We start from the raw sequence: 27,139 nt of genomic DNA on the forward strand, positions 1-27,139 counted from the left end.
GACACAAATTCACCCCAAAAATTCAATATGGCCACCAAAACTTAATGTTCACGTCTAATGGTCATTTTTAATGGATTACAGGAGAACAAGGTTTGAATTAAGAATAATCTACAAAAATCAATGTAACTAAAATATAACATCCTTAACATGACTGTACAATTTCAGTCCTGAAAAATATCTTTGAATATTTTAACAAATCATTTCCGATGGCCAGCTCTAGTTATCCAAGAGAGTGGCTTGCAAAAATGTAAACAAAGGGACATTTTTCAAGATTTCTCTATAACTACAAAAACTCACGTCTTCAAACTTTACATAAATGTTAAAACATATATTTACAACGTATTGAAGGTAAAAATATCATACCAAAATATAAAATATTCATTTAGGAGCATGTATTATTTTTTTCAGCAATTGTGTTCCGAGTCGGGAAAAGTATGCAATATGCTTTTGCTCATAACCTATTCAATATCCGTCGGATTGACATGAAAATTCCACAACAGTTGCGCAATAATATGCTCTCCATGCCACTGTCCTTAAAACAGTGTAAAACAGTAAAATCACAAAGATATTCACGAAAAGCAATATTTATTTTAGCCAAAATCCAGGTTTACACAGCAGCATCATTTTTTATATACTTACCTATTTTAGGTAGATTGTAAAGCAAGTTCTGCAACTTATTTTTTTTTTTTTTTTTTTTTTTTTTGATTTAACGTCGCACCGACACATGATAGGTCATATGGCGACTTTCCAGCTTTAATGGTGGAGGAAGACCCCAGGTTCCCCTCCGTGCATTATTTCATCACGAGCGGGCACCTGGGTAGAACCACCGACCTTCCGTAAGCCAGCTGGATGGCTTCCTCGCGTGAAGAATTCAACGCCCCGAGTGAGGCTCGAACCCACATCGATGAGGGGCAAGTGATTTGAAGTCAGCGACCTTAACCACTCGGCCACGGAGGCCCCTACAACTTATTTTAATCACTCTCGACACGTTATCCCTGACAGAATCCATCGCCCAGAGGATTTGAGAGAAGAGAAGCCAGTTTTCCCTTTTAATGCTGAGCGCCAAGAAAGATAGCTACTGGTGCCATTATGCCATTGTTATTATCATAAATATTTTGTACAGAAAAATGTGACCAGTTGAATATTTTGCTTTTTTTAAACGTTGATGAAAACAAAAAGAAATTAACGATGGATATATTGATACAGCTCAAAGATCGAAGATCTTGGTCCATTTTTTTTTTGCCTTGAAGTTTTTCTTACTTTTTGTGTATGTATTCAACAGAACGGAAGTGCAGATCAATAGTATATTATTACTAAACATTCAGTTTCTATTGCTGTCTAATGTGAAAGTGATTTTATGGACCTACCCAAATCAGAATCCCGGGAAAGTTGCTGTTTAGTTAAGTTTAAAGTCAATAACGAACATTAAAGAAACAAGATACACCCCTAATGCGTAGCACAATTGTACCTACCGCACACTGCGTTGAAATCATGTTTGGTCGAATACAATGAAAATTCACCGGTTACGAAAAAATAGTTGTTGCTTGACAGTGTCATACTTGCGATTGGTGCAAAAACGTGCTCTGGGGTCGCTTTGTACAAGATTTTACTATTTTTGATGGAAATTCTACAAAAACGGCAGTCCCTCGTCAAACTGTACAGAAGTGTTTACATTAATGACAAAGAATTGCACTGTACAAGTGTTTATGGCTGGAAGATTACACATGTGAGCTCCTGTACATTCTAAAGGGAAAGTATTTTGTCCTGCCAATAAAAACAAACTGATGGCGGGATTGGATTGATCTTAGCAGCTCCAGTGGCAGGGGCCAGTTACGTATTTTTTAAATAAAATAGATACATGTACATTAAAGGCATTTGTATTCAATTGATTATATTATGATGTTAATAGAACTATGGATTCCTGCGTACGAGTAATTATTGTGTAAAATAGATATGTGCTTGAATCGATTTTCCTAGCTACTTGTAGACGGCCGGGTCTAAAATCTTACCTGAGGCAACGGAAGTCACACGAAATGGAAAGGGTCATTAAAAATTAATTCATCCAGATTCAGCTCAAACCGGAAAAAGTAAACGGTTATGAGACACTTTTCTGCCCACCATTATTTTCGTCTGGTCACTTGCTTTAAAAATATATATGTGTTTTTAGGTCAGTCATTTGCAGATAATACGGTACAGGTCGCACAAGGTGTGCATTTTGGGCCATTTTTGCCTCAAAAATTAGTGTCCTGAAAGCATAGTTTTACTCGTTTTTCATGATAGGAACAACAGAATCGGCAGGCTGAAAATGTCACATAATGAAGTGCTTTAGTATATCTATGTCTTTTTTTTACTGCTTCGCAATTGTTAACTATTATGACTAGCATGCGCGTTGTCAGGGATAGCTGTTAAAAATAGTAAAAACACAGAGATTATGTGCATCATAAAAGATAAAGTAAAAGAACTATTTTACAGGCCAGTTTAAAAGTAAAAGCAGTAAGTCGAATTAGAACTGATAGAAAGGTGGTAGCTGCCCAGCAAATATTTCTAAGCTGGGACTAGCTTGCAAATACAAATACAAATACAAATACATGGCATTTATATAGCGCAAAAATTATAAAATATTCTATTGCGCTTTACAATTACATAACACACATTTAACATATATACATACAAAATATGAACAGGATTCTAGAACTTAGATTTAAAGATTTGGACATGTATAAATACTATTTTACACCACTTCTGATATTTTGTATTTTAACAAGACTACACTCATTGTTCATGAAACTGCCTAAATAAATGTGTTTTCAGTTTTGATCTAAAGCTGGCTTCAGACTGAATGTTTTTCAGATAGCTAGGCAGATCGTTCCACCATTTGGGACCAACGACTGCCATAGATCTATCTGCTAATTTTGTTCGCCGTCTAGGGATGTTAAAGTTAGTGTCACTTTGTGAGCGAAGTCTGTATCGTTGTCGAGTAGGTACAAACATTTCCCTCAGATATACTGGAGCTGTACCATTGATGACACGGAAGACTATTACTAAAACTTTGAACATGACTCTAGCCTTAACTGGAAGCCAGTGTAATTCTTTCAGAAGTTCGGTACTTGGTTTTTCATAGGAAGCATTCTTGACTATTCTAGCAGCATGATTTTGGACTCGCTGTAGTTTATTGATTTGGTAGGCTGGAATTTCTGTAAATAAACTGTTGCAGAAGTCAATGTGAGAATGAACCAATCCATGCACTAATGATTCAGTTGACTTTATTGTGAGATGTTTCCGTATAGCCCTAAGGTTTCGTAACTGCACATGAGCTATCTGACACTTTTTCTGAATGTGATCCATGGTCAAAGTTGAGTGTATTGGTCATAGTTACACCTAGGTCTCTGACATGATCGACGCATTTTGCGTCATACCCACCAACGTTTACACTTGTGATGTTCAATTTCGCTAACTGTTGTCTTGTTCCATACATAATAATTTCAGTTTTAGACAGATTCATTTTCAGTTTGAAGGTTGTCATCCATTTTATGATTTCATTTAGACAACTGTCGAGTTGTTGAAGAACAGTTGTCTCATTTTGAGAATTTCCCGCTTGAATTTTTAACGCAATCTTGTGGTCGTCCGCGTATCCATAGAGATCAGTTGGATATTTCTGCACCACTCGGTTGAGAGCCGATATATACAGGGTAAAGATCACAGGTCCGGCACAAGAACCCTGCGGGACACCAAACCTCAGTGGCTCCGTGTCAGATGCTGACTGTTCGACTAAAAATTTCATTGTTCTGTTCGTGAGATAAGATTCTATCTATTTCAAGGGAGTGCTATGTATACCAAAGTCATCTTGAAGGATTTGAATCAGTATCGGGATATCGATGGTATCGAACGCTGCACTCAAGTCGATCATGACCACGATTGTTATTAACGTTGCGCATGCGTAGCAATGGCGGGTTGAAAATTTTCGTAGTGATGTAAAACATGAAAAAAATGGAATAATATTGGTATAAGGATATTATTTCAGCAATATATTGGATGTAATAAGTGATTTGACTTTTGTTGTTTAAATGAGAAAGAATTCTGTGGTCTATGGGTAACAGAAAACGTAAGAAAAGTAAGGAGTCACCACAGTCACCGCAGAACAAAGACAGTCAAACAAATCAGAAAAAACGCGCAAATATGGCATCAGGGACGCAGACTGTGGTTGGAGGTACTCTAAATGGACAACTGCAGCAAAATGGTATGAGCTATAATTATAATCAGGCAGGTCAGTGTTTTACACCTGTGCAGAATTTGAATCCAATGTTTTCTTCACCTGTTTATCATACACCTGTCGGAAATCAGGGGTCACCAAATATGGCACAGCCTTACTTTCCGCAAACGGTAAATACAAACAGTGATCAGCTCTCAGTGATTATTCAACGTTTAGAGAATATTGACAGTAAGCTGTCCCAGTTAGACACTATACAAAGTACCGTTAACAAAATAACAGGCCGTCTAGACAAAATAGATCAAAGGGTGATCAAAATGGAGACGAAAATACAGGACATTGAAAAAAGCAGAGAATTTGATTCTAAAAGTTTGGAAGAAATTAAATCAAAACAAGAAGAAATTGATCTAACGCTGAAAAAAGAACGACAGGATATTAATTCTATGAAAACAAAAGTGCAAGAATTTCAGAACGATCAGGTCGTAAATAGCTTAAAAAGGGAGGTAATAGACTTGAAAAGTCGCAGTATGAGGGATAATTTATTATTCTTCGGAATACCAGAAGAAAAAGAAGAAACTAGTGCAAACTGTGCTGATAAAGTTTTAGATTTGATAGAAACCAAGCTTGAAATAGACAATGCAAAACAGGACATCAAAATACATCGCGCACATAGAATCGGAAAATACGATCCGCGGAAAACACGTCCAATCGTAGCAAAATTCGTGTACTACCCCGATCGGGAAAAAGTGCGGCTTAATGCCAACAAACTTTCAAGGCCCTATGGAATACGTCAACAGTACCCCGCTGAAATCATGGAAACCAGGAAGAGACTCGTTCCAATTATGCTAGAAGTTAGGAAACAACACAAGGAGGCATACCTGGTGGGAGATAAACTCTACATTGACGGACAGTTGTACCGGGATACAGAACCACGAAGCGCAGCCACCGGAAGTCATTAGGACGGGAGCGGGAGTGTCGTAAAATGTTTGACTTGGAATGTTGAAGGTCTTTCGAAACAAAAAACAGAAAATTGTGATTTTGCTAATTTTATAAGTGGATATGATTTAATTTTTCTGAGTGAAACATGGACAAATAAGAATTCGAAAGTTAATTTAAACGGATATAAACTTTTCCATTCATATCGTAGGATCCAAAACAGGCGCGCGAAAAGGAACAGTGGTGGCATTTTAGTATATGTTAGAAATACACTCACAAAAGGTGTTAAGATGGTAAAAAATGATACAGATTGTATCATGTGGTTGAAGTTAGACGGGCAATATTTTCAGACAGTAGAAGATATTTATCTGTGTTTTACTTACATTGCTCCAGAAAATTCACCTATCTATGACATATACAATATTGACATATTTAATGAACTGGAAACAGATATAAATTATTTCCACAATAAAGGTACTGTATACTGCTTTGGAGATCTGAATTCTAGAACAGCCGTAAAACCTGACTATGTTAAATATGATGATCATTTGTTGGGTCACGAAAATTTTGACGTTGATATTCCTCTCCCAAGGACATCGTGTGATCGCGGAACGAACCGTTTTGGCGATAACTTGTTAGATTTATGTAAATCCGTCGGTTTAAGAATATGCAATGGTCGCTTAGGCACGGACAAAAACGTTGGAAAGTCAACCTGTTTCACACATAACGGCGAAAGCGTGGTGGATTATTTATTGACCAAGTCGTATAATTTTGACAACATCGCGAACTTCAACGTGCACAAGTTCAGTGTTCATTCAAACCATGCACCGGTAACGTTCGATTTGAAAATCATGACTTTGCCGCGGAGTAATATCCAGCAAGAACGCGTTACGCATAAATGGAGCGCAGAGTACAAGACGCAGTTTATGAATGATGTTGCGCGTGACGCGGATTCTTTGTGCGATGATCTTTTGAAATGTAAACAAGATAATCACGACCCTGACCAAATGGTCTCCATATTCACAGAGTTTTTAAATGTTAGAGGTAACCTATATTTTGAGAAACGAACGAAAACGAAAATTGAAACATATTTTGTTGATAGCAGTAACAGACGAAAGAAATGGTTCGACGCCGAATGCAAGAGAAAATATGATTTGTATATTGACTCTGTACAGCAATTTAATTCAAATAAAAATGATGTTAATAGGCAACATCTTTATAGCTGCAAAAAAGATTATAAGTATCATTGTAGAAAAGCGAAAAGGAAATATCAGCAAAAAGAAGCATCTAAATTAAGCGAAATGAAAAATAAAAATCCACGTGAATTTTGGAAACTATTTAAACAAAATAAAATTTCTGAAAATGGTGAGAATATAAATTTGAACGAATTTTATCAGCATTTTAAAAATTTAACTTCAGAAGTTGTTATTGAGGAAGATACAGAGGTCCGGGATTTTTTGGACAATTTTGAATTAAATGATGGGCAATCAACATTTGATGAGCTAGATTTGCCATTTACTTTAGAAGAAATCAGATGTGCAGTCAGATTATTAAATGTAAATAAATCATGTTCTTTCGATAATATTATTTATGAATATTTTAAAGAAGGTATAGAGATTTTAGAAAAACCGTTAGCTATTTTGTTCAATTATATATTAGATAAACAGTGTTTTCCCAAATCGTGGTCGAAAGGAGTTGTTATTCCAGTATACAAAAAAGGTGATCCGTGTGACACAAATAATTATAGAGGTATTACTTTAATCAGCTGTTTTGCCAAGCTATTCACAGTTGTTATAAATCAAAGATTAAAAAAATGGTCAGTCGAAAATGATATCCTGACAGACGCACAGCTTGGCTTCAAAACAAATCACAGTACAATAGATGCAATATTTTTATTAAAATCTTTTATTGATAAACACATTAGTTCAGGAAATACTTTATATTGTTGTTATGTTGATCTTATGAAATGTTTTGATACTATATATAGAAATGGCTTATGGTTAAAATTGATAAAGTCAGGGATAGATGGTCGCCTTTTCAGAGTAATTAGGTCTTTATATGATGATGTCAAATTATGTGTTAAACATTTAAAGGCCTAGATTCACTACTATATAAGTGTCCCCCTCCCCAAATCCAATATACAACTCCCATCTTATCTGCTGCTTATCAGCGATTATGTAATAGCAACTGATTAGAGGGCAATTAGCACAGCAGGGACCCTAACTAGACCATGAAGATGTGTGCAGTGGAGTTGAAAGAAGTTAATTTTTCTTCATAATAATTATAATGATGATGTCAAATTATGTGTTAAACATTTAAAGGCCTAGATTCACTACTATATAAGTGTCCCCCCCCCCCCCCCCCCCCCAAATCCAATATACAACTCCCATCTTATCTGCTGCTTATCAGCGATTATGTAATAGCAACTGATTAGAGGGCAATTAGCTCAGCAGGGACCCTAACTAGACCATGAAGATGTGTGCAGTGGAGTTGAAAGAAGTTAATTTTTCTTCATAATAATTATAATAATTATTATTTTGATATTTTGTAGATGATAATAACTATCACTTTAATGTTATAATAATGAAAATAATAATAATAGAAATAATCATAATCATAATAATAATTATTATTATTATATTATCATTAGTATATTATTATTATTATTATTATTATTATATTACATATAGGATGATAAAAGATACAGTAATAATATTGAAAATAATAATGATAATAAAACACAAGTACAGTGAAAACTTCCTGAGTTCTTTGTGCTGATAAACAATATTTTTCGATGTGGAAATTGATTTTCATGTATTCATGTAATCAACATTATTTGAATATAAAATTGTGTTCCATCTATACTCGATTTTCATTTTCAGTATGTTGCCTAAAGGGACTTTTATCATGCTTTGCTTTGTAACTTTGAAATTCACATTCTGTTTTCAATTTATACAAATGTTATTTACAGTATTCTGCAAGCTTTAGATGAGTGAAAGTCACATTTTTCAGAAATATCACAATTCTTATTGTGAAAATAAGTTTCTGATTATTTTATTATTGTGTTTGATCAACAAATATTTTTCTTTACATAGAAATGCCAAAAAAAATCTAGTATAACTTTAAAAGTTATCAATTATTCATTAATTTGCAATAAATTACATCTTTTCCCCTTTTCACTAATAGATACACTTGTAAGGTAGACTGACTCTCCAATAAACAATGATCCTTGTTTATTGGAGTCATACTGTGATGGTCATTAGCCCCCAACTGTGCTGGTGAAGACAAAAATCCCTTGGCCCACTGCCAAAATCTAGGCCTTTAAATACGTTGTCCGATTTTTATGAATGTGATATTGGATTATTGCAAGGGGAGATAATGTCGCCGATTTTATTTTCACTGTTTATTTATGATATTGAGATACACCTTCAAGAAAATGATAGTTCTTTAACATTAGATCAGCTTTCTATATATTTACTGTTATTTGCTGACGACGCAGTTATTTTTTCAGATTCAGCAAATGGATTGCAGCAATCTTTAGATAGCTTACATTCATACTGTGAAAAATGGAAACTTAAAGTCAATGTTGAAAAAACAAAAATCATGATCTTCAAAAAAGGAAGACGTGGTAATCAAAATTATCAATTCTATTATAATGGTGTCCAATTAGAAATAGTCACATCATTTAATTATCTTGGATTGGTTCTATCAAATGGTGGATAATTTATGACTGCAACGCAAACACTAGTTGGAAAAGCCTTGAAAGCTATGGGATCTTTATTTTCTGTAACCAAAGATTTAGAAGTACCTGTAAAATTAATGTTAAATCTGTTTGATACATATGTAGCATCTATATTACACTATTCATGTGAGGTTTGGGGTTTTACTAGGGCTGAAAATATAGAAAAAGTACATAGAAAATTTTTGAAAAGATTATTAGGAGTAAAAATGTCGACATGTTATCCGCTTTATACGGTGAATTAGGAAGATTCCCTTTATATATAGTTAGAAATGTTAGGATATTGAAAATATTCTTGAAATTGCACTCAGAGAAAAACAACAATGGTATTTTAAAAACAATGATTATGACAATGAGACAAGATATAGACAGAAATGTTAACTGTAATAACTGGGCCACACAAGTAAAACAGATGTTACAAAACGCCGGCTTTCCTGATGTATGGTTATTCCCAGAATCTGTAAATGTTAATATGTTTATTCCTTTATTTAGAAACAGACTTGTTGATATATATATTGGTAACTGGAGAAATGATATTGCATTAAGAAGTTCAATGATATTGTTTAAAGAATTAAAAACTATTGACAGCTTTGATATATCAATATATCTGGAAAAGATAAAATGTTATAAACTTAGAAACATGATAGCCAAAGTTAGATTGTCGTCACACAACTTAAACATTGAAACAGGAAGACATCAAAACATCACAAGAATAGATAGAAAATGTATTTTATGCACAAAAAATGACATTGAAGATGAATATCACTTTGTATTGATATGTGAAACCTATAATTTTTTAAGGCGTAAATATATATCTAGATTTTACTACGAACGACCAAGCATGTATAAATTTATACAACTATTAAATTCCACAAATGAAAAAGAATTATATAAGTTAGCCATTTATTGTAAATATGCTTTTAGACACAGATTAGAATTGTTGAATAATATAACTTAACTTTGTATTGTAATGGAAATACTCTGATGCATACTTTATGTTATTGCTAATTAATGTGTGACCGACCGTGAGGATTTGCGCATAATAATTTTATATAGTTTTACCTCTTTAAAAGAAACATTGTGTTAGTTACTGTATACTTTTGAATAATCTTAAATACAATTGCAAAATATACATACAAAATGCTCTATTTTTAGTGAATGCTTTTCGGCATGTTCAAGTCTTAAGATAAACCTTGTGTTTCTTTTCGGCAAGGTTTATAGTGATTTAAGATTGTTCGTGTCAACCAGTATTGTTCGTGTCAACCAGTATTGCGCGTCTAAAGTAATCCTTGCATTAGGTAAGGTTTACCAAAGTTCTGCATACTTTTACTTTATAATTATACTAGACGTACAGCGGCACGAAGTGACAGACAGTATTGTCTCGCGCGCTTTTTACATTCAATGAATGTGTACATTGTATCCTTCGTATGTTATCGCTCATATTATGCAATCGCTGAAGAAAGATTATCCCTGAGGGAATACTATCTAGAAAATATTACATATATGACTTTGGTTCTCACGGAAGGTCACACTGCAAATAATAATATTGATGAGTGTTCTTTTGTTTTGTTCACTCTCGCATTGCTATGCATGTTTAGTATATTTTGTTCTTATAACGATGAACTGTACATGTTCAAGTTGTATCAATAAATTACTGTTCTGTTCTGTTATTTGATTTTCATCTATGGTTTCCAAAAGATCATTATACATTTTGACCATTGCTGTTTCAACCCCATATTTTCTATAGGCACTTTGGTAAGCTGGGGGGAGATTGTTAGCTTCAATATGCTTGTTGATTTGATTTAGTGCAGCTTTTTCAAGAATTTTGGAGAGGAATGTTAAATTTGACACTTGGCGATAGTTTTGCAGTTCAAGTGGGAGACCTTTCTTCTTCAACAAAGGTTTTATCACAGCACTTTTCCATTCCTCAGGGAACACACCAGATAGCAGTGATCGATTTACAATTTCTGTCACAACGGGAGCAAGTTGTGAAAAATGCTCCTTTAGTTTCTTAGTTGGTATCACATCAAGTTCACAAGTTGTAGATTTTGATGCATATACAAGTTTCAAAATATCGTTTTCGGAAAGTGGTTTGAACGCAGTAAATGTATTCATAATCACAGGTGGATTTGAGTAGGAAGAATTACCATTGGGTGTTTCAGTTGATATGTTGTCAAGATCATTTCTCAACTTGATTATTTTATCAGCAAAGTATCGTAGAAAGTCATTTGCCAAAGATAGTGCACTTGTGTGTAATGGAAGTGGATTGTCCTTCGACCTTCCCAGTAAATCGGATGTTACAGCATATAGCTTTTTGATGTTTCCTTCTGCTTCTCCAATCTTGTTCTAGTAGTACTCATCCTTGGCCCTAGAAAGTTCAGCCAAAGAAGTATAAAATATTTTTTTTATTTTATAGCTCTTTGGTTCAGCACTATATACATTTCTTACACCACTATACACTTTCTTTGAAAGGTCAGATTTGTCATTCATAAAGATTTTTTCTATTGATCGTTTGTATTGTTTCAGCTGTTTTAAGGATCCAGAGTACCAAGGAACTGTCGGTCTACAGAGAATAGACACAGGGAGACAGTTCCTACAGCAAAAATCGAACTTATAGCGTTATCAGACCACAGAAATTGATTCTCACAAAATATTACTATCACAATTAACACCGAATAGTTGTAGACGGGGGAAATATCCGAAGGTGTCCGAAACTGTTTATCGACAAGTATTTTCAGGTTCAAAATGTATATTTTGATGTAAATATTCATCCGTTTGGAAATAGCATCATAGAAACATGGGCGAGAAAACAGCCCCTGCCTCACAGCTTCGCTTAGAATGGGTTTATGGTTACAGAGGACATCAATGTCGCAACAATCTTTTCATAACCGGTAGCAAAGATATCGTTTATTTTGTAGCCGGTGTTGGCATAGTTTATAACCCTAGAGAAAATAAACAGCGTTTCTTTCTTGGACATGATGATGACATTTTATGGTATGTAAAAGTGTACTCTTTAGTTTCTGTACTCTGGTAAACTTGTAATGGTCAGTCAAAGTAACTTAAACAGAGATTACATGACAAATGAATACCATGATAACTTAAGAGCATTTAGCTTATAAATTTGTATGAGAATATTTTCTGTTGTAAAATAAAATATGATGTTGTTTATTCTTTAAATGCAAGTATTTTAACTGTACAGACAACAGTATATTTGAACGTTCAATGAGGTTTTAACATGTTATATTTAGATGTAAATAATTGTAAATAAACATGTTTAAACTTGACTCAGATAAATGCTTCACTGGCTTTTCAATTTCATTGATTGATGTCAGTTATTTAAATATAGTACCAAATGCATTCTCCCTTTCACTATGTAGGCTGAAGGGCATACAGTATTTTGTTTCAATAAATTTATAATATTTATTTGCTTATTTGTTTTTTATATGCATTTTTATTTTCATTTTGTCTTTTTTTCTTATTCTAAAATTGAATATATGGCAGTGGCTAGAGAACTGAAATCGGTTCCCTAGACAGCCAACATATGCGTCCGGAACCTGTTCTCTACCTCAAGTACTGTGCATAGGCTAAGCAACCGGAATTTTATTTCTAAGCTGCCGAAATTCACTTTGTTTCATTTGTATCACACATGCTATTATCTTAATTAATAAGCCATGCCCTTGCATTTATGATTTATCTGCGTTCTCTAGCCACTGCCTAAATATATAGACTGCATTAACTAATTAGCATTATACTAATAATATTATGATGCTTGAAATCATTACAGCCTAACACTTCACCCTGACAAATCCCTGATTGCAACTGGACAGACTGGTAAATCTCCTTACATTTGCATCTGGGATAGCATCTCTCTTAATACCTGCTCCATTTTAAAAGGAGGACATACCCATGGAGTTGGAGCTGTTTCCTTTGATAAGGATGGGAATGTGAGTAAAATTCTTCAGTCCTGTAAAATGCTATCTGTCTTGTCTAAACTTTAGATGAAGTGAAATTTTTCAACATGTTTAATATTTCCAAAAAGTGTGACACATAGTGTATGTTTGACACTAAAAGTTGTTAAAGTCAGTGGATATAAATGTTAGGTACTGGTAAAATGCAAGAAATTACAGAAGAGTGTTGATTTTCTCATTTCTCAAGTGTTACACAATTTACTCCTTCTGATATTTTTGGTAATTATATTTAGGATATCTTGCAAAATTGATAGGTCAATATTTATTAAGTTTGTACTACTGGTCACTCACTTTCACAGCACCCACATTTTATTAATTATTTTTTTTTTTTTTTTTGAGAGAGAGAAAAAATCACATGAAAAGTGTGAATGCACAGGTTACTTTAAAAAACAACAAGAAATAATCATAAAACATTATTTGTATAGGGTAACAACACAAAAATTAGTAGGAAAAGTAGGTAAGCTGTTCTGTTTTAAACAGATCATCAAATTTCAAAAATGTTTTAGATTTATACCAGAAACTAAAATTGATGGTGCTATTTTTAATAGATAGAAAACATGAAATTGTATTGACAAATCAAGAGTTTGCTTGCATTATTCTATTAGAATCCCTGTTTTTTGCTAACTAATGAAAATGTTGCTACATAACTGGAAAAAAGTCTCTAGGGTTGGAAGAGATTTGCTAAAAAAGGTAGTAATACCATAAAAATATTTTTAAGCCAAATGAGTTTGAAAATTAAAGGGCCTCTGTCAAAAGAAGAGACATCTATAGGTCCCATGTATTCAAATGTCCATTTGTCTCTGTTACTAAACTTACTTTATGTTATGTTCAGTTATAAATTGTAACTTATATATTTTATTTTTTTCAGAGACTGGTGTCAGTTGGCATTGATCCTCAAGCAACAATCTGTGTTTGGGACTGGAAAAAGGGCAAAGTCATTGCTACAGTCAGAGGTCACACAGACAGGGTAGATATATTTACATTATGTAAAGTGGTAAAAATGGTTCAGTCTTGGAAAAAAATTACCATGTTAAAGCGCAGTTGATGTGTGATAATCAAAACCAGTATTTTTCATTTTAAGGAAACTTGTATTAAAATAGCATCATTTGATTTAACTTATATTTTTCACAGATTTGTGTTATGCCGTAGAGTGAATATTTCAGGTATTTGATGTTAAGTTCAATCCATATCAAGACAATGTGATTGTAAGCTGTGGTGTGAAACATATCAAGTTTTGGTCTCTTTGTGGAAATGCTCTTTCAGCTAAAAAGGGTAAGAATTAATTTAACTTAGACAAACAAATACTTCTTGTCTGAACTTAAACTTCAGATACATAGCCTGTTTGGCACTGCATTTTGCAAAAAATTGATCATTAGTGGGCACTTCTATGGAGCCAAATTTGGTAATGGTTGTAGAAATAAATGGTCACCTTAATAAAGTGCATTAATATTGTACAAAGTGGTTTTGTGTAGATGTCAGTATAATATTTTAATATCTCCTCTTACCGTATTAGATGTGCTTGTTTTCTGTTAAGTTGGTTTGGGCTATTGCAGGATCTTAAGGGTCCATGTTATATGACAAAAAAAATAGATTAAGAAAATATGTTTGTTAATATTATGCATGTAGTTACTTATTTCTACTGGTCAATTATATTCACTTTGATTTGTTTAAGTAATGCAGAAGGTACAGTACAGTAAAACTCAGCTCGCTCGAGGCCGCAAGGGGATGAGCAAAATGCTCGAGTTATCCATGGTTTTGAGCGACCCAAACATTGACCAACATACAAAGAAAATTGAAGTTTTACCAATTGTCATCGAGAGCATTTGCAGAGGAAACAGTGATGCGTAATAATAACACACTCGTGATATTAAAAAAAAAAACGTATTACAAACGTTATTTATGATAGATCGTAAATGACACATGTGAAGAAACAGCTAAGACATTTTATTCTTTTATTTGAAATACTGTAATCGAATTCGCAGTTTTCTTCTCCAAATTAAGATCTCGTAATTATCGTCTCAATTTTATGAAAAGGCTATATTATTTCCTTTATTTGCATGCAAACAACTGTTGAACAGAATATTAAGATCTCATAATTGTCTTCTCGATCCCGCAGAAAAAAAATAAGTAATAATTAATAACAATTTGGATCAATAAAATTTTTCTTCCACCTTTCATCAATTATTATTATAATTAATCTCATAATCAGATCAAATATACCGACAAACAAACATTTAAGATAGTCGGGGAACAGACCATGCAATTCTCACAGCGTGCGAAAGTTTTAAAATAACCGATACATTCTGACAGCCGAAGGTGTGAAATTTTTTGACACATCTGCTTGAGTTTGTCATAAGCAACAAAGAGTAAATTAATACACAGGGACCAGGTGTCATGCTCAAGCGATCGAGTTATCGATGCTCGACCCAGCCACGGTAATTTCACATAGAAAATAGAAGGAAATCGGCCGGGACTACATGAAGTGCTCGAGTGAGCACGGGTGCTCGAGTCACCGATGCTCGAGCGAGCGGTGTTTCACTGTATTTGGTTAAGTCAAAAATCAGTTAGGTTAAGTTGAAATTTCTATCAAGGTAGAGTTTCTTTTTGTCTGAATTAGTTTTTAAGGTGGTTGTTAACCCTTATTTTAACACTGTCATGATAAAATGCTAGAAAATAGCTCCAAAATCGCATTAGTGAAGTTATTTAACTGCTCAGCAGGAAATTCAACCAAATTTCTGTAGTATCCATACTCTCTAAATTCAGGTTTATCCACCTTTATATGGCTGATTACTTGCTTTTATACAAATTGATACGTCAGTTGAATTTCAATAACCATAGCTTGGTCTATGATTTAATTGTGTTAACCGAGTAGTTATCTATGACCAGGTATTTTCGGCAAGGAAGGGGAGATCCAGACGATATTGTGTGTTAGTTTTGGTCCTAGTGATATCACATACTCTGGTACATTGGGTGGGGATGTGTACATCTGGAGAGGAAATAAACTTGACAGAGTTATCCAAGCTGCACATAAGGTGAGATCTTGAATTGCCTACATGTAGGTGAGATGTTCAGTTACTGAGGTCAGATATTTATATGTCAAGGTCAGATATTCAATTGTTGTGTAGCAGATGAAGTTTTATCTACCATAAGCTTAAGTGAAATGCAGGGAAAGATCCATTTTTTGCAAAGACATGCCAAAACTTGACAGTAGAAGTCTTTTACAATGTTGACTCTAGTCTACCAAAATGAAATAGAATTACTAAATAGAATGGGCAGAAAGTGAAATTATTGTTATTTTAAAGTTTTTATGCCCCCGAAGGGAGGCATATTAGTTTTCAACTGTCCGTTCGTTCGTTCGTTAGTTCGTTCGTCACAATGTTAACTTTTTGCTTGAAGGCACTTTACTCGCGAACCACGTCATCCAGGACCTTCAAAATTCACATGCTGATAGTACTTATTGAGTACACTACCCCTACTGACTTTGGGGTCACCAGGTCAAAGGTCAAGGTCACAGGGGCCAACGTTAACTTTTTACATGAAGGCATTTTACTCGCGAACCACTGCACCCAGGACCTTCAAACTTCACATGCTGATAGTACTTATTGAGTACACCACCCCTACTGACTGGGGTCACCAGGTCAAAGGTCAAGTTCACAGGAGCCAACTTTAACTTTTTGCATGAAGGCACTTTACTCGCAAACCACTGCACCCAGGACCTTCAAACTTCACTTGCTGATAATACTTAATATTGAGTACACCACCCCTACTGACTTAGGGGTCACCAGGTCAAAGGTCAAGGTCACAGGGGCCAGCGTTAACTTTTTGCATGAAGGCACTTTACTCGCGAACCACTGCACCCAGGACCTTCAAACTTCACATGCTGATAGTACTTATTGAGTACACCACCCCTACTGACTTTGGGGTCACCAGGTCAAAGGTCAAGGTCACAGGGGCCAACATTAACTTTTTGCATGTAAGCACTTTACTCGCAAACCACTTCACCCAGGACCTTCAAACTTCACATGCTGATAGTACTTAATGAGTACACTACCCCTACTGACTTTGGGGTCACCAGGTCAAAGGTCAAGGTCACAGGGGCCAACGTTAACTTTTTGCATGAAGGCACTTTACTCATGAACCACTGCACCCAGGACCTTCAAACTTCACATGCTGATAGTACTTACTGAGTACACCACCCCTACTGACTTTGGGGTCACCAGGTCAAAGGTCAAGGTCACTTGGTCAAAGGTCAAGGTGCTGCGGGGGCATTTGTCACCATTAGTGACAGCTCTTGTTTTATGTTTTTGTACACTTTCTGTAAATGTTTTATGTTTAAATCCCTAACACTTATGATATTTAAGTCTAGTATTAGAATTTTAGAGTTGTTTTTCAGACTTTCTCATGTCTTGTAAATATGACATGCACATTTTAGCCAAAATTCCTACTGTAACAGTCAATTATTTAATTAGGATAAAACTTTCTAGATTTTAATATCTGAATACAAGTTAGTTTCCGTCAAAACATGCATTTTCTCCAGGATAGACCAAGTGTCACTTTAATAACCTTATGTATTATCAGTATGATCTCATCTTGTTTACAGATCATTCAAAATGTACAGATTTAAATGATGTTCACATCTGTTTTGGGAACAATTATATTGTGAAGTTTATATAAAGAAGGGTCCCTTAAAATAAAAATAGAGTATTTCAAATAAAACTAGACATTTTGCTTTGTATTTTAAGGGTGCTATATACTCCATGGACATGTCAGAGGAGGGTTACAGTACAGGAAGTAAAGACGGAACCGCTAAACTCTGGGATGGAGACTTCAAACCTATAACCACTGTGAACCTTGTCACAGCTAAAGATGGTTATAAAGGTATACAGTAGTTTGATGGCTTTTCGAAAGTTATTAATTTTGTTAGCTGTGTAAAGACACAAGAATGAGTTGTTTTCAGGAGACCATTGTTTAGACCATACCATATTAACATTAACATACTATATCTGTTATTAAAGCTTCTTTCTTCTGGTTTTGAACTGCAAGAGTATATATTTTTTGTGCTCAATGTTTTAATTTTAACCAACAAAAATGGAAGTACCTATTTGGAACTGATTAAAACTTTTGCAGGTCTTTGTGTTAGAAGTGTGTGTTGGCGTGGAGAAAAGGTTCTGATAGGAACTCAGGACAGTGAGATATTTGAAGTAGGAGCCCATGATAGGGACAAACCTCGCTGTTTGGTTCAGGGTCATGCTGAAGGAGAGTTATGGGCCTTGGCAGTGCATCCTCGTAAACCAGTGTTTGCCACAGGAAGTGATGACCAAACACTCAGGTAGGCATTCATTTGTTGTGTGATTTGAGTGTAAGTCATGGAGGATGTGCTTTGTTGTTGATTTGACATCTTCCTTGACCGTTATGTGCAACATTCACCAACAGACTGCCAGCCACTGCAGGTCGTATGCATCTGAACTTTGTAGAAGACTGTCCAACCCTTAACTGTCAATTTTGTGCAGACATGCTGAAACCAATTTGCCAAAATGATTCTCTAAACTAACATATGTGTGCAAACTCAGAGGACATTGTGCTACCAAAAATGTTGTTTACCTACTTACATGCACAAACTGCAACAAACAGTATGTCAGTGAAAGTAAACGCGAATTCCAAATTTGAATAAAAGAGCATCTAAGAGATATTTGTCTGAACAAAGACACACCAGTCACCAAACACTTTAACACAGTAAATCACAAGGTCGAACATGTACAATATCAAATTATTGAAATCATAAGTTCTAATCAGAACACAGAAAAAAGCACAAACGTAAGATGCAATAGAGAAATTTATTGGATCCACCAGCTGTGCACTCTTCACCCTGTGGGGATCAATATTTTCAGATAGAATGAGAATACTCAGCCACTTCACTTCTGCAACCATTTGTTATTTTTCAATAACAAGTGGAAAATAGAGCAGTTATAATTTCATCTTTGTATAAGTAATTTAGTACATGTATATGCAGGGTTGTGAAAACATTGTGTTATATATTTCAAAAAACGATTGGGAGTCAAAATTCAGAACATGACAATTTTGACCAAAATAATCTTTGGCATTCAGAACTTTTTGTGAGCAGCTTTATTAATTTTGGACATTTTTTAGTAGACACATTATTATATACAGAGGTTTTATCTAATACGTTTGGTGGATAATTTTTAGCTCATCTGATTTTTTGAAAAAAAAATGATGAGTTATTGTCATCACTTGATCGGTGTCGGCGTTGCCTGGTTAAGTTTTATGTTTAGGTCAGCTTTTCTCCTAAACTATCAAAGCTATTGCTTTGAAACTTGCAACACTTGTTTACCATCATAAGCTGACCCTGTACAGCAAGAAACATAACTCCATTCTGCTTTTTGCAAGATTTATGGCCCCTTTTGTACTTAGAAAATATCAGATTTCTTGGTTAAGTTTTATGTTTAGGTCAACTTTTCTCCTAAACTATCAAAGCTATTGCTTTGAAACTTGCAACACATGTTCACCATCATAAGCTGACCCTGTACATCAAGAAACATAACTCCATCCTGCTTTTTGCAAGAATTATTGCCCCTTTTGGACTTAGAAAATCAGTTTTCTTGGTTAAGTTTTATGTTAAGGTCAGCTTTTCTCCTAAACTATCAAAGCTATTGCTTTAAAACTTGCAACACTTGTTCACCATCATAAGCTGACCCTGTACAACAAGAAACATAACTCCGTCTCGCTTTTTGCAAGAATAATGGCCACTTTTGGACTTAGAAAATATCAGATTTCTTGATTTAGTTTTATGTTTAGGTCAACTTTTGTCCTAAACTATCAAAGCTATTGCTTTGAAACTTGCAACACTTGTTCACCATCATAAGCTGACCCTGTACATCAAGAAACATAACTCCATCCTGCTTTTTGCAAGAATTATTGCCCTTTTTGGACTTAGAAAATCAGCTGTCCTTGTTGAGCATTATGTTTAAGTCAGCTTTTCTCATAAACTATCAAAGCTATTGCTTTAAAACTTGCAACAGTTTTTCACCATCATAAGCGGATGCTGTACATCAAGAAACATAACTCTATCCTGCTTTTTGCAAGAATGATGGCCCTTTTTAGACTTAGAAAATCATGGGTAGGACAATATTTCTATTATACAAAAAAAATCAGATGAGTGTCGGCACCCGCAAGGCGGTGCTCTTGTTGTAATATCTACCTCTCTGGTGTTTCTCTCAGCATGATTCGTTTACATGTGATTTTGAGAAATAAACTAAAGCATTGTAAATAAACATTATAGACTTCTAATATCATCAGGTAATTTTTTTCTCATATCTCTTGCCTAATCCTTTTTAAACAATCATTGAATACACTTAGTTTCATGGTTAGCTTTTATTAGAATGATACAGAAGAAATTTCTGTGAGTGCATGATAACTACATGACTGTTATGTACTTGCCTACAGGCTTTGGAGTATGAACAGTTTTGAGATACTTTCAAAGACAACACTAGATCAGAAGATCCGCTCTTGTGCCTTTGACAATGATGGTGGACAGCTAGCTGTTGGCATGATGGATGGATCTTTCTTTGTGCTCAAATCTAGGTAATTGTTATGTGAAGTACATGTAAATATATTGTCAGATATGCGGCCAGATTAGCTCATTCAGGATAAAATAAGGCTTCCATTTGAGAGTTGGACAACTGGAAAGACAATTTATCTTTTTTTTAATTTTTATTTATGCAAAATATAGGTCCCAAGAAAAAAGCCCACAAAGTAAGCTCAGTATTTATAGCACAAAACTATTAATTGAGACTTTAAATCCTTGATGTTGTGACTATTTAACATAAGACAAAGTTTCTGAAGATAATGTGTCCTGCAGCTTTCATTCATTGGGAAAAGTTGGCAGTTACTTGCCAGAAACAATAGAGTGCTTGTTCAAAATCTAGGAACACTGGTTAGGCTAGCTGGCCAGTTGCATAGCTGAAACAGTGTTGAAAACTGGCATTAAATTGCTAAAAAAAAGACTGGTTCAAAGAATTGACAAATTGAAAATGGTTGAATTTATGCAAATGTTAAGACTTGAAAATATGGCCGAAATTATTACATCCGACTACTTTATAGAGTCTTAAAGTATTACCCAGATCATAGTGTTTAAGTGTTATGTATTGATTTAGCGTTAAACTTCAAAACATGCAATTGATAGAAATAATAAAACATAGATATATTCCTAGGCTTTGTAAAGATCATAGTAACAGAAAAGACTAGAAGTCAAGAGAAAAATCCAAGCAGGATTTGCATCTGATTACAGGTAATATATATTTCTTTTACCTTTGCAGGGATTTATCAGAAGTGATACATATTAAAGACAGAAAGGAGGTGATACATGAACTTAAATTTTCTCCCTGTGGTAAATTCCTGGCAGTCGGCTCAAATGACAACTTTGTAGATATATATTCCGTAGAACAGAGATATAAACGTGTCGGAACGTGCTCGGGCAGCTCAAGCTTTATCACACATCTTGATTGGTCTGAAGACAGCAAATACATACAGACGAACAGTGGAGCTGCAGAGAGACTTGTCTTTAAAATGCCAGGTAAGATAAAAATGTTGAGTTCTAGCTTTGGAGGCATGTATGAATTCAGGTTTACTATTTGAAAAGTGTGCTCAGAAACAGCATATCAGATACTTTCATTCTATAACCTAAAATCCTATGTTCAAGATTGAACAATTTGATTGAAAAGGAAAACTTAAAAAGATGCATGTTGTGACCCTGTTCCTGTCATGTTTCATAGGACAAGTAAAGTTCGCCACAAGTTTAACAGGAAAATATTTAAACCAGAACCAAAACCAGGTTCTATTGCCAATTTTGTACTAAACTCAGCATTTGCCTGAGTTAATTGTTTAGTCTGCAGGCCATAGTTAATTTAACCTGTGTGCTTTTTATGCCTCCGAAGGTGGGCATATTAAAATTGCATTGTCTGTGCTTCTGGACGTCCATCCATCCGTGTAAATTCTTGTCCAGGCTGTAAATCTGCCATCCATGAAGGAAATTAGAAGTAAATTGGCATAGATGTTTACCATAATAAAACAATGTGTCATGAGCAATGTGTCATGAGCAAAACCCAGACCCCTAGCTCCAAGGTCAAGGTCATACTTAGAAGTCAAATGTTTACAGGGTCTGTAGTGTTCGGTTCATAACTCAGCCATTCGTCAAAGGATTTTGAAATAATTTGGCATAAATGTTCCCAATAATGACGTGACATGTCATGAACAGGATCCAGACCCCTAGCTCTAAGGTCAAGGTCACACTTAGAGGTTAAAGGTTAACATGGTCTGTTTCTTGTCCGGTCCATAACTCTGCCAGTGATAAAGGACTTTAAAATTACTTGGCATAAATGTTCCCTATAATGAGATGACATGTCTTGCGCAAAACCCAGACCCCTAGCTCCAAGGTCAAGGTCACACTTAGAAGTCAAATATTAACATGGTCTGTTTCTTGTCTGATCAATAACTCTGCCATTTATCAAGAAATTTGAAAATAATTTCACACAAATGTTAATCATATTGAGAGATGTGTCAAGCTTATGACCTGGGTCTCTCAGGTCAAGGTCAAGGTCACAGAATTATTCATACCTAAACTATTCTGGCATATTTTGCGCAGACAACTGTAGCATTCTTGGGCATGCTTCGAAGGCATTTGTCACTATTAGTGACAGCTCTTTTTTGCACCGGGGGGTCGGGGAGGGGATTATGCTTCAGTGTTGAGAATGACCAAAATCATTGACAACTGATTCAAGGAAAAGCTAGAATTTCCTTTAAAATGACCTAAGGGCTATTTCAAAATCTTCATATTGCTAAGTGCTACAGTAATAAATCTAATTTTCACCACACCACTTTGATTTTAAGAAGTGAACGCAATAATATGTCAAGTTTATAAATTTATTATAATATTTCACTCATAAACACACATTAAGTTCTACAAAGTTCTAATTTGTCTGCTAATGAACTTGTGCAGTCATTGATTGTAAAGAAAATAATGCATAAATTCTGCAATTTCTTTCTTATAAAAATATAGATATGTGTCAATATTGTCAGAAAATTTCACAATCTGCATATAACTATGTCCAAGATAAAATTAACATAAATTTAAGTATATTCTTAGGCAACAAAAATTATGATAACACTTAGCAAAGTTCTGTTTTAATTTACAACAAATTTAAAGTCCAGAATTCCTAAGATTGATTCTATGTTTTTAAATAATAAGAGTTCAAAAAGCTGTGTTATATCAAAAGAGTAATTTACAAGAGTGTTGTAAACTTGATTCCTCTCCAGTTGCTTGGGATGATTGCAATTTACCTTGGGCTTAACAAGAATTTTTCAAAAAGGACCAGAATTATTTTTCCTTAAAATTGTCATTTTGCACTCAGGTTCAGTTGTCAATTTTGTATCAAACCCTGCATCTGTCCATGTGAAATGTTCAGTTCACAGATCATAATCATTATTTGACCAGAGGGTTTGTTTTTTTTGCATTCTGGTTCCCATGCTTCTAATGTTCAGGATGACTGTTACCACAGACTTAATGTAAGAAAAAGGAATTCCTTATAAACCACTTTCAGGGCAATTTCACAGTCTTTATTTTACTAGATGCTGCAATTATCAATTTAATTATTACAACACCGCTCCAGCCCGCCCACTTAGCTCAGTAGGTAGAGCGTTGGCCTATGGATCACGGGGTCGTGAGTTCGATCCTCGGGCAGGGCGTATGTTTTCCGTGACTATTTGATAAGTTTAGACATTGTGTCTGAAATCATTAGTCCTCCACCTCTGATTCATGTGGGGAAGTTGGCAGTTGCTTGCGGAGAACAGGTTTGTACTGGTACAGAATCCAGGAACAGGAACACTAGTTAGGTTAACTGCCAGCCGTTACATGACTGAAATACTGTCGAAAAACGGCGTTAAACCCAAAACAAACAAACAAACAACACCACTCTGATAATAAGAAAAGTCAACACATTTGTTTAACACAAGAATATTTTAGTTTTATAAATCTATTCTTTCACACCGAAAAAAACAAAACACTCATAACTAAAAGTGCTTACATGTCTATATATAAGTAAACATACAGAACAGAACATACATTTTATTATGACTTGTACATAGTACATTATCAAGTTCAAAATTGTAACAACTCAATATATACAAAAATATTAACAAAGTCACACAGTCGGTTGAAAAGTAAATAAACATTCACAAAATGTCAGTTAAATAATATACACAAATTCTGCAGTCTCCCTTACTTTATGATACACTGTCAGTATTGTAAGTTACACAATCTGCTTATGACTCTGTCACATATAGATTTCAACTTGATTCAAGTGTATTCTTAAGTAAATAAAAATCAACATAAAATTCAACATTTTATTTTATTTCTCCATCAAAGATTAAATCCAAAGTTCCTAAACTTGACTCTAAATTTCCAGATTATTTCAAAAGCTATGACAAAATGTTAACTAGAAAAGCTAAGAAATAACAGACAAGCCCATTTATCTTGCCTCCTACAAGTTTCTTGCATTTCTATTTGTCAATAGACGTCATGTGGAGACAGGATATATTCCATATCCTCCTAGTACATTTCAGGTATGAATTTTGATTTTAAAAAAATGGCTGCCGCTTTGTTAATTTACAAAATATTAGATTATAGCATGTAAGTAAAGGGTAGTCGGCAAGATAAAATCGTTACACAGCTTGTCAGTGACAGGATATGGGATATACGCTGTCTCGAAAATCCATATCATCCCGTATCCTGTCACCAACAAGCAGTGTAACTAATAATATTAATAGGCAAGCAATAGTTACTGCCATCTGATGGGTCAATAATATTTCCCCAGATATGCATTATATTTTCTTATCAAATGCAAGAAATTGAATGAATGTCATCAAAAACCAACAACAAAAATATTGACTAAAGGAAAACTTCCATCATTAACCTTTAGCCTGCTGGAGGTGAGTTATTCTGCCTTTGTGACCAGTGCAGACCAAGATCAGCCTGCACATCCGTACAGTCTGATCATAGTCTGCACTGTTCGCTATCCAGTCAGTAATTTTCAGTGAACACCCCTTGGAATAACTACTGGTATTGCCCAAACTGAATGATGGACCAGTCCATTTCAGAAATTTAGCATGCTAAGGGTTAAATAATAATCAAATTACAAATACTGGGTACTTAAATCAGGTGTAAAAGAATTGATGCGGAAATGACACATTTTCTTCCCCAAAAAAGTCCTGTACAGCTGCTCAAGTTCTCCGCATCTCTAAATTTGCATATAGGTTAAAGTATAAAATTTATTTACAACATATTGAAGATAGAAATGATCACAAGAAAATAAAATAGAATATATGTATTTAGAAACATGTGTTCTTAACTTGACTATTCAAAGAATAAGTAGAGCTATTCTACTCACTAAGGCGTTGGTGTTGGCGTCACACCTTGGTTAAGTTTTTCGTACCAGTCCATATTTTGACAAAGTCATTTGAGATAAAGCTTTGAATCTTTCAACACTTGTTTATCATCACCATGTCCAGTTTTAGGCAAATGTGCATAACTCCATCAAGGATTTTGGCTGAATTATGACCCCTTTTAACTTACAAATCTTGGTTAAGTTTTTTATACCAGTTCATATTTTGTGTGAAGTGTTTGACATAAGGCAGCTGTAGCAAGAGTATAGAACTCTGTCAACTATTTTGGCCTTATTATGGCCCTTTTTGTACTTGGAAATTGGTACATTTTTTGTACAAGTCCATGTTTTGTCAAAACTATTTGATATGTGGCTTTGAAACTTTGAACACTTGTTTATCATCATGATATCCATCAGTAGGCAAGAATACATAACTCTGTCAACTATTTTGCTGAATTATGGCTCTTTTTGGACTTGGTAATTGGTTCAGTTTTCATACAAGTCAACGTTTTGTCAAAATGATTTGACATGTGGCTTGTTTATCAACATGATTTCCATCTGTAGGCAAGAGCATATAAATCTGTCAAGTATTTTGGCTGAAATAAAGCCCTTTTTGACTTGGAAATCAGTTAAGTTATTCATACCAGTCCATATTTTGCCTAACCTGTTTGTCATATGGCTTTGAAACTTTGACCACTTGTTTACCATCATAGTCTACATATGTAGGCAAGACTACATAACTAGGAGAAGGACTTTAGCTCACTTATGGCCCTTTTTATACGCCCGTTTGAAAAACGGGACGTATTATGGGAACGCCCCTGGCGGGCGGATGGGCGGGCAGCGTCCACAGACCTTGTCCGGAGCATATCTTCTACATGCATGGAGGGATTTTGATGAAACTTGGCACAGTTGTTCACCATCATGAGACGGAGTGTCATGCGCAAGAACCAGGTCCCTAGGTCTAAGGTCAAGGTCACACTTAGAGGTCAAAGGTCAAATTCAAGTATGACTTTGTCCGGAGCATATCTTCTTCATGCATAGAGGGATTTTGATGAAAGTTGGCACAATTGTTCATCATCATGAGACGGAGTGTCATGCGCAGGAACCAGGTCCCTAGGTCTAAGGTGAAGGTCACACTTAGAGGTCAAAGGATACAAAAATGAAAACTTTGTCCGGAGCATATCTTCTTCATGCATAGAGGGATTTTGATGAAAGTTGGCACAATTGTTCATCATCATGAGACGGAGTGTCATGCGCAAGAACCAGGTCCCTAGGTCTAAGGTCAAGGTCACACTTAGAGGTCAAAGGATACAAGAATGAAAACTTTGTCCGGAGCATTTCTTCTTCATGCATGGAGGGATTTTGATATAACTTGACACAAATGTTCACCACCACAAGACGGAGTGTCTTATGCGAGAACCAGGTCCCTGGGTCTAAGGTCAAGGTCACACTTAGAGGCCAAAGGTCAGATACAAGAATGACTGTCTGAAGCATTTCTTCTTCATGCATAGAGGGATTTTGATGTAACTTGGCACAATTATACACCATCATGAGACGAAGTGTCATGCGCAGTTCCCTTCTTTAGAATTACTTCCCTTTGTTGTTACTATAAATAGCTTATATTGTAACTTTTTCATTACTAGACGTAGAGAAAAATCGAGACCACTTTTCTGTAGTACAACATGCATGTTACATTCAATTTTGAGGTGTATTTTGACCAATCTCTACCTAGTAAGGATTTTTATGTGGACTTATAATTTTTTTTTTGTATTTTTTTTTTTTTTTTTTTTTTTTTTTTTAAAAAGATTAACTTCCCTTAGTCGTTACTATAAATAAC

General features: G+C 34.8%; 1 protein-coding gene across 1 annotated transcript in view; it reads left to right on the forward strand.

The window, feature by feature from the left end:
* Positions 1–11,562: 11,562 nt before the first annotated feature.
* LOC123540353 (echinoderm microtubule-associated protein-like 6) overlaps positions 11,563–27,139 on the forward strand; it is an 84,049-nt gene continuing 68,472 nt past the window's right edge. The window contains exons 1-9 of the mRNA XM_053546048.1: positions 11,563–11,876; positions 12,667–12,826; positions 13,719–13,817; positions 14,014–14,122; positions 15,737–15,882; positions 17,593–17,728; positions 17,978–18,179; positions 20,312–20,449; positions 21,184–21,440. Coding sequence (XP_053402023.1) covers positions 11,680–11,876; positions 12,667–12,826; positions 13,719–13,817; positions 14,014–14,122; positions 15,737–15,882; positions 17,593–17,728; positions 17,978–18,179; positions 20,312–20,449; positions 21,184–21,440 — 1,444 coding nt within the window. The 5' untranslated portion in view covers positions 11,563–11,679. The remainder of the gene's footprint in view (positions 11,877–12,666; positions 12,827–13,718; positions 13,818–14,013; positions 14,123–15,736; positions 15,883–17,592; positions 17,729–17,977; positions 18,180–20,311; positions 20,450–21,183; positions 21,441–27,139) is intronic.

The sequence above is a fragment of the Mercenaria mercenaria genome, chromosome 1, assembly GCF_021730395.1.
Source record: "Mercenaria mercenaria strain notata chromosome 1, MADL_Memer_1, whole genome shotgun sequence".
Classification (NCBI taxonomy): Eukaryota; Metazoa; Mollusca; class Bivalvia; order Venerida; family Veneridae; genus Mercenaria; species Mercenaria mercenaria.